The sequence below is a fragment of the Antechinus flavipes genome, chromosome 6, assembly GCF_016432865.1.
Source record: "Antechinus flavipes isolate AdamAnt ecotype Samford, QLD, Australia chromosome 6, AdamAnt_v2, whole genome shotgun sequence".
Taxonomy (NCBI): domain Eukaryota; kingdom Metazoa; phylum Chordata; class Mammalia; order Dasyuromorphia; family Dasyuridae; genus Antechinus; species Antechinus flavipes.
The window spans coordinates 127170328-127189018 of record NC_067403.1 but is presented as its reverse complement, the minus strand read 5'-3'; the positions used below and the strand labels follow the sequence as shown (position 1 = coordinate 127189018).

The following is an 18691-nucleotide window of genomic DNA, read 5'->3' as shown; positions in this document are numbered from 1 at the left end:
TCATCTACTTTCTTTAGGACCTTGATAGCTTTCTAGCAACTACAGGTTATAACAAACTTAAGTGTGTCTAGAGCACCAAATCATGCTTTCAAAAACTCTTCTCCTTGCTCTCTCCCCATCTTCTTGTACTCTTCATTCCTCTCTCCCTCACTTTCTTCCTTCCTAGGCATTGGGAAAGATAAAAAAAAGTTTAGATAAGGCATGCTTCTTCCCTTTCTGGAAGTTACAATCTATTTGAGCAATAAGGTGGAAACATGAATATCTTTTTGACATACCCTCAATAATTATAGTACAGAAAAGTAAACTAATTGAACTTCATTTTTATTAAATCAAGCATAATGTGTTTGAGCTTTATTGTATAAAGGGGCAAAATATTAAGTTTATAATTTGTTTTACGTTAAGTGATGTAAATTTTTCCTATCTGTATTCTGAATGATTTTTCTTCCACTGTGCTTTTTAGGTTTTCTGGACTCAAACCAAAGAATCTCGGAAATAACACAAAACTTATAGAATGGCTACCCCAAAATGATCTGCTTGGTGAGACTGTTTTTTGTGTTCTGTGGATTTTTTGTTTTGTTTTGTTTTGTTTGCTTTTTGTCGTTTGTGTTTTATTTGTGGTTAATTGTAGAAATGCAATCATTATGTTTATATCTCAAGAATTGTGCAAAAATACAATTTTTTCCCCAGATAGTTTGATTCTTGGATTATTGGAAGCTTATAATAAATTTTATCAAATAGTTTAATTCTTAAATTGCTTATAGGCTTCCTAAATATTCTTTCCTATATAGCAAATTATTGTTACATATGCAGGGCATATATAGCACAATTATACTTACAAATAATGTTTTCCTAATACAAAAACAGTATTGTCGTTCTGATGCCAGTTTAATTAATATGAAACAAATACATACAAACTATGATTAGCAACAGAAAGGGTTATAAAAACAATATATTATTAATATTTTGTGCACTATTTCAGATCTTTTTAGATTGATCATTGGGGAAAAGAACACTTTAGTAGAGAGAGTGAGATAAAATTTTAAACAGCTGTTCCAATTCTATGATACTTAGTTTTAAATGTGGAAGTGCCTCTGTGTTGGGACAGTAGTGACCACAAAACAATCAGAGATTATCAGAATAAGAAAAAGCAAAAAGGTATTTATTGTGATCTTGTAAGAAAGGACATGTATTCCATGTCCTAAACCAACAGTGTGTCAGTTAAAGAAGTGCAAAGCACAAACTGCAAAACAAAAGATTAAATGGAATAGAAGTCCTACTCCCCTTGACCTTTTCTTCCATTGTCTGGGAGAGAGTCCAGGCTTATACTCTAAAGTGGAAATCTATCCTAGAAACAAAAGAATCCTTTTAAAAGAAGTATTTAAATGCTAATTAAGAGGTGATAAGAAATAGGAGGGGAATGTTCATTCAAGACAATCAAACATCTGCAGCTTTGAGGTAAAACTCAACTTGCTATTGCAAAGTCTCAAGTCAAGGCCATATTTCCATGAGAGGGTCTTCACTCAATTTGTCTATCATACAGTCCCTCCTCTTTATTTATTATCCTTTGAAGACCTCTTACACCATTCTTCATACATTTCCCCTCAGTTTCCAGTCCCTGTGGGTCTGGTTTTTCCTATTTCTCTAGTGGGGTCCAAGTAAAAGTCTAACTGGACCTCCTACTCCAGGTTGTTCAGTTTTCTGTGGAAATTTCAGTCATGTCCTTGAGATTAAATTTTCCCTATAAAATGTACTTGTGGGCCATCCCATGGCTACTACTTTCCTTTGAGTCAGCCCTCCACAGCATTCTAATTGTGTCTTTTCCTTTTCCCCATACCATGTGGTATCTCTCCTAACTCCACTATGCTTTCTGACCCCACTTTTCCTCCTTACAGCTAACTAACTCTTTTAGGGTGCTAAGTTCCTTTCAGGATTTATCCTGCCAGGATACTTATCCTGCCAGGTAAGGGCTTGCCCCAACCTCATGGGGTATTCCATTTCTCTGATTGTAATGCCGGAGAAACTGAGGCAGGAGAGAGATTAGAGAGTTTTTAATATTTTATTAATGGGAGAGTAAGATTGACTGGACAGGACTCTCGTCTCAGATTATCCAGTCAGACAGAGATAAGTATACTGGGACCAAGGAATCCATATTGGTCCCAGGGCTGGAGGACCCAAAGAATCCAGCGTCCAGCATACAGCTGCCAGAGGCCATTCTCCAGCAATGAATGGAAGAACCCCAACTTCTTAAATACCTTTTTGGAGACAAAGAAGAGAAAGGGAGGGAAAGTTTTTTATCAGGGAGGGGAAGCCATAAAACCTAAAAATTCCAGAGACAAAGAAGTAAAGATATCATGGGTTATCTTGGAATATTTTAAGGGATATTGTAAATCCCTAAAAGAGTCAGGAGATCTACTCTTTTATCTTGCTAATTCATAACCCGAGAGGGAATAATCCTTAGTTTTACTGGGTCAGAGACAGAACAGTTAAGGTAACTGAGACAGGGAAACTGAGTCAGGACAGTTAAAGAAAACTGTGGCATAACATGATAATTGTGACTTCCACTGAGGAACTGTCTTTCCATTGTTAATTATTAACTATATATGCTCTCTCAAAGCTATTTATTTTGACCATGGCCTAGAGCCTAATAAACCTATTCAATATACACATGGGGGTTCCCATCTGAAACTATCACCCCATCCATTTGATTCCCAGTAATTAGGTAACCTTTTACAAATAAAAATGTCACCAGCCTAAGAAGCTTGGAAAATCCCAGAGAAGGTGTTTTTTTCCTTTTGTATTTTAGTTTACCTCTGATGAAGGCCCTCAGAATGCTTTTAGTCATGTAAATTATGCCTACTTAAAAATGTAATTAAAAAAAAATTGCCAAGTAACTTAATGACTAGTCCCAAAATTCCCAGTATCTGCTAAAATATTTTTATCAGTTCTGTAACTTTAATCATTTCTACTAGGTCCACAGAAAGGTCAGTTTTGTTTTTTTCTTTTTGGTGTGAGTTTAAAACTGTACCCATGTCAATTAATTTTTTTTCTCTCTAGCTAAAAGCTATTTGCAGAAGTCCAATTATGTACAAAAACAAGCATTTTTTTTTTCTTAATCCCAATAGCCAAATCTTTTCCTTTGTAATTTGGCTAGCTGAGAAACACAGAAAACAACCACAGTTGTGCATGCATACATGCATACTGTAATACAGAAGAAACTGAGGCAAAATAGAGATTAGAGACTTTTAAAATTTTTATTTTGATTTCTGAGAGGGAGAGATCATGCTGGGGAGCATGATGTCCAAAGTGTCCAGCAGCCAATGTGAGTTCTCAGTGACATATATACAAGCTCCAAGCTCAGGTATACAAAGGTGGTGGGTAGAATCCAAATTGGTGAACAGGAATCTCCAGGCAGGGACCATCAGTCCAGTTCAGACAGGTTAGAGGGTAGGACCGTAAATTCTTACTAATTTAAGAGTTGGGAGCTAGGAAGTCTGAACTTACCCTTATCTTGAATTTATACATTTACAATTTATAATCTTAGAGTAACTAGCCCTAAGTTATAGCAATTCTAATGATCAGGAAGGGGGTTGCAAGCAGGGAAACTGAGGCAGAACAATTCAAGGAAACTGAAGCAGGATAATTTAGAGAAATTAGAGGCAGGACCATTGGGGAAACTGAGGCAGGACAATTAAAAATGTTATGGGCCAGAACTTGAAACAAGGTAATAAGTGGAATTGAGGAGACAATGGTTAAATCTAGTTTAGCATTGATTTAATCCTACAACAAATAATGGTTTCCTAGTGATATAATGATTGTTGTATAATCAGTGTGGAGCATATAAGCTAGGAGCCTTAGCCAGGATTGACACAGAGTTAGAGGCAGAAACTGGCAGAGGCAAAGGACTGGCAGCAAGAGCTCAAGCTCATGGAACCAAGGAGAGAGATAGGCCTCTAAGAAAGCTAACCAGGCCCCAGGAAAGCAGACAAGACTTGAAAGAGACAATAAAGGATTTGGACTTAGTGTTAGAACAAAAGCCTCCCATAAAATCAGGGGACCACAAAATTATTGCTACATTACATCAGTTTCTCCTAGGGAATGCTCAATGCTCAAACAAAACAGTATTTCCCTGTATATTTTGGTACTTCATCCCAATTCTTCATAAAGAGCTATCTTCCTGGGGACAACTTGATAGGTTTAGAGTCAGTTAGATTATTCCTTTCCAAGGTTCTCAGTTTCTTGTCCTCTGTAATGTAAGACTCGCCCCATTTTACCAAAGAAAAACAGGAGAATCCTTATGAACTCAAACCCCTTAGGATTTTCCCAATATCAAAGGGAAATAGAAGGCTTTTATGGACTTTAGCCACTGAAATGCTCCCAATCCTAATCCCAGTCACCCAGGCAGTTACTAGTCAGAAGAAAGTGGAGGACTCACCTGATTTTACCAAAGGAAATGGGCCTTTCATAGGTTTACAATATCTTTATCTTCTTTTCTCCCCACCTCACTAATTGCTTGCTCTGCCTGGGTTGTGCACAATTTACCTGACTGATTTCAAGCTTCTCTCAACTGACTCATCTGGTGGGCTGAATTAATCCTGCCTTTGCTAGCCCACTTCTGTTTTTGCTTTCTCCCTGCCCAAGGGTTTGGGATAGGAGAGATCCCTCAGGAATAGGAAATATCCCAGATGAGCCCCTAAACTGGGTGGGATAGTAGTGACCACTCTCAGAGTAAGAAAAAGGAAAAAGGGATTTATTATAATTTTGCAAGTAAGGGCATCTCCTAACTGACCGGGTGACAGTTAAAGGAGTGCAAAGCACAAACTACAAAACACAAGATTAAATAGAACAGAAGCCCCTTCCCTCCACTTTGACCTTTTCTCCCATTATCTGGGGGAGTCCAGGCTCTAAAGAGAGACATCTATCCCAGAAACAAAAGAATAAATTGCCCTTTAAAAGAAGTACTTTAATGTTAATTTAAGAAGTGATTGGAAACAGGAGGGGAATGTTCATTCAAGACAATCAAACATTTGCAGCTTTTTAGCTATAGCTCAATTTGTTACTGCAAAGTCTCAAGTCAAGACCATATTCCCATGAGCTGATCTTCATTCAGTTTATCCTATACAGCCTCCCATCTTTTATGTCTCTTGTCTTATTTTCAAATGTTTGTCACATGGAGTCTACACCAAGGTGTTGAAAGCCTTCCTTAATTTCTTCCGTATCTCAAGGGTACCAGAGGAGTACTCTGGCTGTCTTATCATTTTTCCCCCTGTGGCCAGATCCTCTTCTCTTCCAGTACCTTGATTACTTTTGTCTTTCCTTTTTTCCTTCCTACTTTTTCATTGGTGGCATGTTGCAGCCCATTATATCATCTTACCATAAATCTCCTCATTGCTGATTTATGATCTTTAAATCGAGGTTTATATAAAAGGACAACCAAATTCTGGACACCCAATCAAGATATCTGCATTATATTGGGGAGCTATTCCTAATTGTTCTACAGTCCTAGCAAAGTATATCTCATTTATGAATTGCCTGTGTTCAACTCAATCATTTATCTTTGCATATTTTTCCATTCCCACCCAAGTATATCTTACTCCCTCACAACCATCTCAACATCACCTCAGTTGCTCAGACTACAGTACTGTGTTCTTTTCTCTATACAATAAAAAAAAATCACTGTCAACATGCTGTCCAAATAAGCAGGCATTCAATTTCCTGACAAAACAGTTTTGGTTTTCAATGTCAGTAGGGTTTTCTTAGTATTCCTTAATACCTTACAGGTGATCAGTAATTGCAGGTAGCTCTTTGGGAACTGAAAACAATTTCTTCAAATTCTATCAATTTGCCTTCTATAGCTAAGATTGTACTTTGGGGGAGAACTATTATGACCTCTCATACTTGCTCATTGTAGTAAATTCTGCAGTATTCAAATAAGCTTTCCCTCTGGAAGTGTATTTTCCCACATTCTGCACATTTATTGAAAGTCTCTTCACTCCTGAAGTTAATCACTGACTGCTCTCTTATGTCTTCCTTATTTTTATCAGTCTTTCTTTGATTGGACTTTTCTCCTTTACAACGCTCTTCCATTTTTTAATAATCTTCACTTATTTTCTCTTTAACTTATAGTCTTAAAAACCTGCATAGAATATTAAGAAATTAAGTGACTTTCACAGTTACATAGCCAAGAAGTGTGCCGAGGGAGATTTAAATGCAGGTTTTCCTGATTTTAGAACTCTGGCCAAATACAAGGATCATCATTTCTAAGGTAAAAGATATGCTCAGGTGTATGCTAATAAAATATTTAATTGCTGACTTGGGGGGGGGGGATGATGTAATTAAATCTCATAGCCAAGTTCACATTTTTTCAGTCACTTTCTTAAATCTTAGCCAATCACTAAAACAATAAATTTTTTAAAAAATAATCATCACCATCCCTCTGCCATCTATAAGATAATCTCTCAACTCAGATGTGAGTTTGTAGTTTTGTTATAGTACAAATTCTGACTTTTCCCCTTTCTTTTCTTCCCTTTCTTTTGTAGCTTGAATCTTTCCCATCTAAGATGCCTTTTTAAACTTTTACTTCAACCAGTGACTTTCTTGAAGCATTGAAAAAACAACCCCACCCTCTCTTAGGTTCCTTTCTGTTGCCAAAGGCCTATAATAGAGTCATTTAATGTTTGATGGCCCTTTTAGATCCATAGAAACTTAAATTTATTTTTACATATTCATGTTTCAGGGCTTTCGCTAGTTGTAAAAATTGTAGGATTCCATTTGTCCTGGGCCTCATTCATAGGTTGGTTTAACCTATTGAACCACAAAATAATAAAAGAGAAGGACAATACTAGGTTGATGATATAGTTGAGTTGACCAAACTTGATACAGTAAAAGGAATGGTGAATCTATAGTTTGAGGAGCTGTATGTAATTCTGTCCCTTCTTCCTGATTGAGCAATTTATTTATTTTTTGCTTTTATTGCTTCCTTTGTCAAATGAGGGAGTCAAACTAGATGGTTTCCAAGGTCCCTTCCAATTCTAAATCTTTGATTTTAATTTGGCCATGGGACACTTTCATTTTGAAATAAACAGACGCTCCCAACTCTGATACAAGGATTTTAAGGGTTTATGGCATACTGTCAGAATAGAAAGGATTGTCATCCTCACAGAAAAATGCAACATCATTGCAGATGTATGATCATATATAACTTTATATGTGATATTTTAGAGAGGAAAATGTAACTAGCAACAATTAATATTTTCACAAAACCTTATGTATGTACCATACATAAAACCAGAACAGAAAACACTATGAAACTCTACTTCTATTATGGAGACTTAACTTTCAGGTTAAATTTAAAATCAGATTTATTATCAGCATCTGTTCTACATATGACAAAATAATGCTTCATATTCTAGTAACATAGATAATAAAAGCATAGATTATCATTAATTGATAACTTCTCTGGTTTGGTAGTGAATGCATAGTGTTGCTGTCTTACATCAATTTTTATGTTCATAACTATTCCTTAAGCAAAATATCAAATTATCCCATTTTGTAGATGAGGAAACTGAAGATAAAGTAATATTTCAAACTAAAAAAACATGACTGTCAAGCTATTAGAGCAAATTGAAGCGTTGAAAGGCAAAAATAAAATCCTAATTCTGTGTCTGTAATTTTCTTGTACTGTTCATAATTCTGTATAAACAGTATTTCATAAATAAGCGTGTAAACAAATATTCACACATGATGAAATCTAGGTAGAAAAAAACCAACAACAACCTAGAAACCTATTTGAATTTCTAAAGTTGGCTATAGGGGATTGTTGTTATTGTTGTTTGCTTCAGATTACACACATTTTGGAAGGGAAAAGGAGAGAATAAAATTTAGGTTTCTTAATCTGACCCTTAAATGAGAAAATGACCAACATGTGCCCTGAAGGATGTCTAATCATCTATAGTACTTTTTCTATATTGAGCAAGAGAGCTGTTCTCTATAGCCTTTTAGTACAAGTTCAAGCTTTTTACCTGTAAGATTTTAGAAATTTTACAGAGATCTTTTATGTTCATCCTAAAAGGATCAGAATGGTATTAGAGTTGTTAACAACATCTAAGTGATATTAGCTTTCCTAGTTCACAGTTTTTAAAATCTAGTTTCTCTCTGCCTAATTGTGAAATTAAGATAAAACTAGATACTTAAAATTTTGAACAATTAAATCTGATATTATGGGAATGATATGCCACTATGATATCACTCTGGTTCTTATAGGATGAGCACACAAGTATATCATAGACTTTCTGTAAATTCAAAGTATAAAAAATTCATTTTAAAGATATTAAGTGAGTGAATGTACCATTCTGAGTAATTGTATAGATAATAGCTTAAATTATGGTATGATTTGGTAGTGCCCTCCAGTGTATTAATTTTTTGCATAAAACTTTAAAAGATGTATTATTCTTTAAAGCCATTAAATCTGATAGTTTCTTATTTAATAATTCAATTTCCATTGTTTAATAAGAAGCTGTGTTGGATAGTAGAATACTCAACATTCAGTTAGAAAGCTCTGGATTCAATTTGATCCCAGTTCTGATGTTTCCAGTCTGATCATGAGAAAATCTACTTAAAACTCCTTGACTTTTTGTTGACTCATTTGTAAAAGGAAGGAATTGGTCCAGATGGTCTCTGTGGCCCTTTTAGCTCCAAGTCTATGTGATCTCTGATTGTTAACCTCTGAATGCTTAGGGCAACTTGTTAGGGCTTTTTTTTGTTTTCCTGAATCAAAGAAAAGTTAAAGTCTGCAGTCTATGTTGGTGAAGAGAATGAACCCTCATACTGGGAGTTCCATTAAAATGATAAAATCTCAGTCACTCAAATTAAAAATAAAATTGCTAAAAAATTTCTTTAAAGCCAGTTACCAAAATCAAAATCAAAATACCAATCTTTAAAGCCATTACCAATGATGAATAATTTATTCAGAATTGTTTTCAGTTTCTAGAAATATCTTGTTGACAGATTTCTACTTCTGCCACAGAATCTCTTCACATGAGTTGGATTATGTGTCTGTATGTCTGTAAATTTGGATGGAAGAAAAATTACGTCTTTGTTTCTATTAACTTTTAACTGGGCTTTTTCTTTTCCCTCAATTATAAATTCATTCAGCAACTACTTTGAGCAGAAGTCTATATGCTTCACAATATTGGCAAATATTTACAAAACCCTGCCCCAGGTTCAGAAAACGTCAGCTCTTTATGTAACATTCTTGTTTCATTATTGTTCCCTTCTTTAGGACATTCAAATATTAAAGCATTTCTAAGCCATGGTGGCTTGAACAGCATTTTTGAAACTATGTACCATGGAGTCCCTGTGGTGGGTATTCCACTTTTTGGAGATCATTATGATACAATGATTCGAGTTCAGGCAAAAGGCATGGGCATATTGCTAGAATGGAAGTCAATGACTGAACAGGACTTATTTGAAGCCTTGATAAAAGTTATTAATAATCCCAGGTAAGTAATATTTCTTGGCTTTATTTATTATAGAAACAGATGAAACATATAGGATAAGAGGTTTTTAAATCCATGCATTCTGTTTAATGCAAAACTTTTTTCCACTTTAATATGAGAAAATATTATAATCAGATAGCATCCATATTGAGGCTAGATGTTGCCAATTTAACCTCTTAGCATCAGTCAGAGCAGCATGCCTGCTTTGGTCCTTCTGTGTAGGTCTGTTTACTGAAGCTACTTTGGGCTGACTAACTGCTAACCACTCCCATAAATCCCTGCTCAAAAGGAATAGCTTTCTTATTGATCCTGACTCTTCAAAGTGATTTCATGCATTATGACATGCAGTGAAAACCCAGATTCTAACTCACCTGACATCTTTCTTATTGCCTTTAGGGAGAGATAATAAGGAAAATGTCACCATATTCAGGACTAAGCAAGGATTGTCTCCTACCCTTGGGCCTGTGCTAATAATTTGTTCTAAAACTTGATGGTACTCAGATGAGTCATCTTGCTATCCTGCATAGCATTCTTGTTAAGGCCCTGACTCCAACTTACAAACTTTATGTTGGTTCTAATTTCCCAAAGGAATTTTCATCCAAATTTTGTATGTATAAATGTAGTCTTTTGTAGGCATCTTTCTCTATGCCATAAGCTTTCCTAGAGGTGATGCCTCTGAGACAGAACTAATTCTGTAGTTTTGGAAGAAGAATCAATTATTAAGTATCTCCATTATCAGTAAGACCAGCTGAGCCATATTTTTAAAATTCTGGATCAAGCAGCTTTTACAATTCCATTTACATTTCCCTTCCTTTCAAAGTTTGACTTTGAAACAAATCTGTGATTTTTTTCTACAATGAAGAATTTTGTGAACAGTGTATAAATTTTAAAACAGTGTGTGAACATTTATTGAGCAGTGAGTAAGCTATCTATAGCATTTGAAATTTTGAGTCTTTGGGCCAGAGGGCTTCTGTGGACTCTTCCCAGTAGGTAAAACTTTTAAGATTGGAGCTCCTTTGCCTGGAAATTCTTCACTTCCAGGGAGCAAGGAGAAAACACTAGATCCATTTCAGCTTAATGAAGAAGGAAGTTGTCAATATGGAGCAAGTTTTCAGATAATTAGCACCCTCCAAATTACTGATATAGAGAGATTTGCTCTGGCAAATTGGCTTAGTCACTGTTCCATCTAAGAATTGTTTATCCACTGAATCCAGTCAAGTCTTGATTAAGTACCTACTGTGATCAAGGCAGTGTTCTAGGTGTTAAGTATACAGAAGTAGAAATGAAACATTCTTTGTCCTCAGAGAATAACATTCTCTGTAGATGTTGTAGAAGAATTGTCTCACAATCACTGTTAACAGTTTGGGACAGGCATGAACCCAAATGACCTGAGGATAAATAATAATTGAAGAAAAGACTGGTACTCTCAGTAGCCTCATTTGAGTAGATCAGTTGAGGGAGAACAGTAATAAGGGAGGTAGTACAGTAGTATCCTATTATACAGGTAGAGGCAGCTTGGCATGGTTGATAGAGAACTGGATTTTAAACCTATAAATTCAGATTAGTGGTTTGACATATCCTGACTCTGACTCAGCAAATGACTAACCTTTCAAGGGTTTAGACAACTCTCTTCAGACTGTACATTGCAGTGAAGGTACCAGTCAGAGGGAACTGCTTCACCTGAAAGTATCCTATGCTAATGAAATCATAGTTGATCAATCCTATTTTATAAATATTGTGAGGAATGTAGAAGGCCCTTACCCAAAATGACGACTCAGATCATTCAGTAGAAAGCAGAAAAATTGTTTATTAAAACCTTCGGAGGATGAGCCATCCCATCACAAGATAAGAAAGAGAAAGCTTGTGGTAGGAAAGCTAAAGAATTAGTAAAGGTATACAGCTTTTATAAATCTATTATAAAGGATTACATCATAAGTTGGGGAGCATTGAGAAATAGGTGCCCTCTTCCCTAATTGAATGTTAAACATTGGTGCCAAGGGCAGATTAGAACGGAATGCTTTGTTTCCCTGGTTCCAAGAGGAATCATCAGATTTTCAAACTTCAGATTACTGAGCTGACATCATTTAAACTAATAATCTAACTATTGATAACATTGAACAAGGATAAATGTCATCATCTCTGGTTAAATATATCTAAAGTTTTAAGTAAATATTGGCTTGCACACATTGTACGTATGTAGGTCACAGAGACATGAAAATAATAAATATTAAATTTTTATTGTTTATTAATTTATAATTAATATTATATATAATAGAATAGAATATTTAAAATTAAATATTTATTTAAAATAAATATTAAAAATAAATAAACATAATAAAAATACAGAAAAAGAATTTAAACATTCCTATAAGTTCTTCACCTTATCTCTCCATTCCACACAATATGAAAATAGTTTTATAGACAAGTATTGGAATGACTTATCCAGAGTGTCCAAGTTTATGCTATCTTGCTCCCATCTTGTGATATCAGTTGTCATACCTCTTGAAAAGAGATCTCCCCAAAGAAGCTTTTACTAATAATGTGACTTAATTTCATTTTCTAGCAATAAGATATTAATTGTATGAGGGGGGATTTTATTTTTATTATTTACAAATAAAGGATTAAAATTCATTTTCTAGGTTTCTAGCATTGAGTATACTGTTCAGTGAGGTGATGATCTGCCTTAACAGAAGTTTCCTCTTTAAGAGTTCCCATATTGATAAAATCACAGGTCTAGTGATCAATAAATAATAAGTGCTTACAATGGTGCCAGCCATTGTGCTACGTGTTGAGAATACAAAAAGCAGAAGACAATCTCTGTTCTCAAGGAACTTAAAATCATGCAAATAAATATAAACAAAGCAAGATAGATACAGGATTCCTGGAGACAGGAGATGAATTATCTTGTTCATGGAACAGCCATGAGACCAGTGTTACTGGATAGAAAAGTATGCATCAGGGAATAAGGTGTAGGAAGATTAGAATTAGAAAGGTGGTAGAGGTATAGGTTATTAAGAATCTTAAATGATAAACAGAGCATTTTTTTATTTAATCCTGGAGGTGATCATATCTTGTTGAAGCTTATTGAGGGCATAAAGGCACAAAGTGGAGTTGGGGGATACTGACATGGTCAGAACTGTCACTGAACAGAGAATTGGAGTGGGGAGAGACTTGAGACAGGCAGATCCACCAGCAAGGTATTATAGTAGTTCAGATGTGAGTTGATCAACACTTGAACCAGAGTTATGGCTATGTTTGATAAGAGAAGGGGACATATTTAAGGGATTTTGCAGAGGTAAAATCAATAGGTTCTAGCAACAAATTACATAGGGGAGGTGACAGGTATTGTGGTATCCGTGATAACTCTTACGTTTTGAGCCTGAGGTACTGAGTGGGTAGTGTTGTTCTCTATAGAAACTGGAGAATTAGGAGGGAAAGGAGGGTTGGGGAGGAGAGGGGGGAATAAAGATAACTTTGGACAAGTTGAGTTTAAGATGTCTACTGAACATGTAGTTTGAGATATATAAGATGAATTTGGAGATGCATGATTGGAGGGTATCAAAAGAGTTTGGAGCAGGATTGGCAGATTTGAGAATCATTAACATAGATATGGTAATTAAATTTATGGGAGTTGGCCAGATTATTAAGTAAAGTGGTGTAGAGGGAGAAGATAAAAATGGTAAATGACAGAACCCTCTATTGTTAGAGGGCATGATTTGGAAGAGATCCAATAAAGGATACTGAGTCAGATAGGTAGAAGGAAAATCAGGAGAGAGCAGCATCCAAAAACCTAGAGAGAAGAAAATATTGAGAGACTGATCAGTAATGTCAAAATAGGTTGCAGAGACGTTGACGAGAATGAGAATTAAGAAAAGAACTTTAGATTTGGTGACTGAGATCTTTGGTAACTTTAGAGAGAAGAAATTTGGTAGAATGGTGAGATAGGAACCTGGATTAAGCTGGATTAATGATATTAAGGAAAGTGAGGGGAAAAAAAGAAAGTGAAGACATCTATTCTAGAGAAGGTCTTTTCATTGAGTTTAACAGCAAAGGATAAAAGAGATATGGAATAATACCAGGGCTGGAAGATATAAGTGAGATGATTTTTGTTTTTGTTTTTTCAGGAAATCAGGGATATGTTTGTAGGGCTGTTGAGAATGAGCTGCTAGAAGAGAGATTGAAAATAAGTGATAGAACAAGGGTTGACAGAAGGACAATCTATTGGTCCAATGCAAATAAGATTACCAGCATTAAAAAAACATTTAAACACTATTATCCTAAATCCCAGGCACGCCAAAAAACCTAGTAAGATGCCATTAGCACTTGTTGACTTAATGTATTATTATTGTTGGCGATCATAATCATGTCTTGCGCAAGTACTACATCTTTAGATAGTCTCATCCTGTTTTGTCTTCTCTCCCACATATGGTGTGCTTATACAGTGTTCAGTTTAGACAAATTATGTCAGGAATATGGAATATTAAAATTTTAAACTTTGTTTTCTCCTCACTTATTGCCATTTAGCTACCGTGCACGTGCCCAGAAGTTGTCAGAAATTCACAAGGATCAACCTAGTCATCCTGTCAATCGAACTGTGTATTGGATTGATTACATTCTCCGTCATAATGGAGCACACCATCTACGGGCTGCTGTCCACCGCATCTCTTTCTCTCAGTATTTTTTATTGGATATCGTCTTTGTGCTGTTACTTTGTGCTGCTTTATTTTACTTCATTTTCACAATGATGGTCAAATTCACCTACAAACATAGCACATGTCTCTGGTCTAGGAATGAGCATAGCACTGTTAATGGACATTACCACAATGGAATCCCCAATGGCAAATATAAAAGAAATGGCCACATTAAACATGAGAAGAAGGTGAAATGAGCCATTCCCACCTGTGTTATCTCAAGGAATCAGTTCAGTAGTTGAATTTTTATCACTGTAACTTAGTCTAATAGCTACTTAAAGGAAAACCTCAGTAAACAATTCTAACAGTCCCCTATGTACTCTTACAGGATGAAATTCTATATAACTAAGATGTCTTTAAAAACAAACACACACATACACACACACACACACACACACACACACACACACACACACACACCCTTAAAATGTAAAAGTGTATTTTATTCTTAATATTGAAGAGAGGTTATTTTGGCACTGAAATTTTTTAGCAACCTTAATTTGAATCAATTCAATGACCTTAAAAGTTCTTAGTTTTAAAACCAGAGTGTGTATGACTGAAATAAGAAATTTTTTTTGTTCTCAAAAAAGCTTTTTTTTTTAGTTTAGTTTAGTTTTTTAATACTTTTCTCTTAATTGAGAGAATTTCAGCCAGCTGCATATTTTTAAATTTATTGAAGTTACAACACTCCTAAGAATGAGATTGAGAACAAGGCATGATCCCAGAATGTTTGGCACCCAGAAATTTAGTTGGTTGTAGACTCAGAATACTACTATGAAAGAATGTTTCCTCCCTAAACTGAGCGCTGAAGAAGAAAAAGAAGTAGCAATGATATTTTTACTATATATGAACTCTTTTGGCCTCTGCTATTAAAGACATGAAATTAAGTAAGGGTACAAATGATTGTCACTTAATAGATGTACACATATTTTGTTTTGTTTTTTTCTTGTGTTTTCCATTCATCAATAACTTTCCTCTGGACAAATTTTATGGGATTTAAAAAATTATTTCAACAAAGAGCATAGATATGTTGAAAATACATAATTAAGAAATGAAACTGACAACAGTGTCCTTGCAAAAAGTTTGAGCTTGTATACATAGCCTTGTGAAAGAAGAGGGTTTCTGTCTCTGTCTCTTTTCCATTTCTCTTTCTTTCCCCCTCATTCCTTTTCTTCCTTCTTTTCTCCTTGTCTTTCTCTTCATTCTTTTCTCTTTTTCTTAAGGAATATTTTTTGGAGAGGCAGAATTGGTATATAAGAAATATTTCAAGTGTTTCCTATAATAGGATATTTATACTTAAAATCTGTTCCATTTCAATATTTCTATATTGAAGAGAGAAAAAAGTAAACATCATCTTTGTTCATTATATTGATTCAGACCACACTATCTTCATTGCTAATATTTCATGCTCTCAAAATAGCACGTCTAGTTTTTTTAGTTGGGAACTGCTTTTTGACAAGAGATTTAGAATCAAACCCAGTGTACCATAATAAAGACCACAGAGATCATGTCTTTCTTTTCCCAACATGATCCCAATTGCCCTCTTTCCCTTGGCAATCTTTTTCAATCACTGTAGCTGACATGGGACATCGATACTATTGATTTGAGAACAGGGATGCAGGAAATTCAGCAGAATAAAACCAAAACTATTTTCCTGCTGAAACCTGTCAAGGTTGGCAACTTTTAGTATATTTCCATGTCATTTCTGTTTACGGTGTTTGCTCTACAGATGCTGAGTGTATGCTTTATATATAGTTTTAAATCCCATGTCTCACCAAGGGAAGGAAAAAGAACAATTTATCTAGTGTTGTTCACTAACATGGGAAATGTTATGAAAATTAGATAAGAATATGGAAGAATCATCTTCATACACAGTGATGCAAACTTTCATTACCAATTACACCAGGAGCCACCATCCCGTTGTGCAAGTTTATGTCACAAAAAGTTTCTGATGCACAGTGCAGACAAGTGTGCTGCTTTCTGAATACTTGAAGAAATTATAAACAAGCTTATTAACTATGTTTTTTCTCCTTTTTTTCATTCTTAGCATAACAGGACAATTAAAAGAGAATGCTTATGCACAGGCAATGATTGGTGAGGTGGTAATAGAACTTAGAGTGTATGAATGATCTGGTTTTACTGTTTTTGGTATTGAAGAAAGTAGCTAGTACAAACACTGACCGGATGATTAAGCCTAATTAATCTCCATTGTGATAAAACAAACAAAAAACTTAAACAATAAACATGAATTTAATGGAGAAAAATGTTGTAATAAGTTTTTACTTAGTTGTTATTTCATAGAATAATTATGTGCGTCTACTCCACCCTCTTCTTGATCTCTAGATTCTTCATATATATGAGCATGTATGAGCGCATTTATGCATTGTGCATTCTATCTGAAGCAATTTTTGTTCTCGTGTAATGTGGGGGCAATTAGTGTCAAAAGGCATAAACACACTTTTTATACCAGAGCATCATTGAAGTAAAAATGATAGGCACTGATTTACACTTGAGAGTTTTGTTTCTTCATAATAAACTTATTGTTAGTTGGTGTCAATAAATGAGTGTTTTCAAGGATTTGCACACTTATTCGTAACCCTCCAGTAAAGTACAATATTCAAGAAATTTGGGTTGTCTTTCCTTAGAGAAACAACAGATTCAAACCTGCTGATGAGGATGCAAAAACAAAAGAATTATGTCTCCATTTCTTTTTCCCTCCCCTCCCTCCCAATAGGACATGGAGACCTTCTCTTAAAACCTAGCTCTGTGACTCTGGACAATTGCTGAAGCCAGCTCCAATCAGCTCTGTAGAACAGATTTTTAAAATTTTCATTTACAACAGGCTGACCTCTATTAGAAGAAGATGGAAATTCCATAGAGCAATGAAGTCACAGGTCCAGCCTTTGTCCCTGAGAACCACTTGGTACCTGATACCTGGCCACAGAGATGTAGTCATTTGTGGCTGTGAGTTTTCTCTTTATAATTGGGGAAGGTGTGAGTGCACTGTAATGGAACAATTGGCTCCAGGAGTTTTGGTTTAGAGGATGTAAGCTTAACACAGCTATATGTTTAATTTGCAAGATAACATTTTCTCTATCACTTAAGGCAACCAAAAAAGCCCCCCAATAAATCAAGACCTAATTTCTAGCCTCAGAGGTGTAAATTTTCACAATCAAAATTTCTTCAAAAGACATAGCACAACCCTGCAGAAAGTCCAACAAAGGTTAAGAAGTGCTCTTTCTCATCATTCTAGATAGTGGAGTGTAGGAGAGGGAAGGGGTAAGAGTTTCATAGAATTTTATCTTCCCTTTCTTCCTTTTTCACTTCTATAACCTAGCTCTCTGGGTTCATATGACCCTCTGGATTATTTAAACTGATTGTTTAAAAAAAAAAAAAACACCACTGCTTTCTTACTTAGGTTTGCTAATTCATTCTGTGATGTTGGGACAAGTTACATCCTTTCCCTGGACTTTAGTTTCCTATCTAAAAGCAATAATGTTGCACTAGATGAATTCTTTGATTCCTTCCAACTTTTAATATTCCGTAAGAAATGTATGGTAGTCACATCATCTAATTTGTAATAACAATATTAACACTCCCAATCAGGGCTTCCTATGGCTTTACATACTTTCTCTGTAGAGTACAGGTATAAATCTAGGAAAGCAGGTTTGTCCAGCCTTAGCTTAGTAAGTTGTTCCTTGCTCAGATAGCAAGGGCAAATTTGGACTGGCTTTTGGAATTATTTTCTGCCCTAATATTTATATAGTGCTTTAAAGTTTAGACAAATATTTTTAAAAATATTTCATTATATCTATACTTTATAGATGAGGGAACTGAGGCAGACAAATGATTTCCTTAGGGCCACACAGCTGCGAAAGTATCTGGAGGCCTGATTTTAATTCAGACTTTCTGACTCCAAGTCTAAACTATCTGTCATCACCCTATTCTGGTATTTCTTTATGAAAAATTTTATTTAGGGAAAAAGACTAGTAGGTTTATTTCATGCAACTGTGGTTTTTTGTTTGTTTTTTTGATTGACTAGTATTTAATTTTTCTCCTTTGCACCTTATCTACCTCCTCCCCCCCCCCAGAAAATTTTTATATTATGCAAAGTCAAACAATTTCCAGTGTTGGTCATTTTAAAATTATATATGAAACCCACTGGTCAGGAGGTAAGTAGTATGCTTTATACTTGGTTCTCTGGAATCATGGTAGTTCAGGATTTCAAAATTGTTTCATGGGATTTCACATAAAATGTTTTTGTTTTTTAAATTACCTTGAATAGTTATACAGAAATGATAATTTGACTCAAAATAATTTAAAAGCAAATATTTTCTCAAGTAATTCCAGGTGATTTTCTGAAAAATTACTTTGGCTATCTTTTAAATTCTACTTTTAGAAGTAAGGAATTTCTTCATTTTTGTATGTGAAAATTATGGTTAATTTACCTTTTTGGCCCTTCTTTTCCTCCAAGTTAAATACTCTTTAAATCCTGTCATTAAAATT

The 18691-nt window shown here is 35.0% G+C and overlaps 1 protein-coding gene across 1 annotated transcript in view; it reads left to right on the top strand.

Annotated features, from left to right (window-relative positions):
* The window catches only part of UGT8 (UDP glycosyltransferase 8), a 95345-nt gene extending 78583 nt beyond the window's left edge, over nucleotides 1-16762 (top strand). Inside the window, exons 4-6 of the mRNA XM_051964929.1 lie at nucleotides 461-537; nucleotides 9278-9497; nucleotides 14019-16762. Of these exons, the coding sequence (XP_051820889.1) occupies nucleotides 461-537; nucleotides 9278-9497; nucleotides 14019-14382 (661 nt within the window). The 3' untranslated portion in view covers nucleotides 14383-16762. The remainder of the gene's footprint in view (nucleotides 1-460; nucleotides 538-9277; nucleotides 9498-14018) is intronic.
* Nucleotides 16763-18691: the final 1929 nt, after the last annotated feature.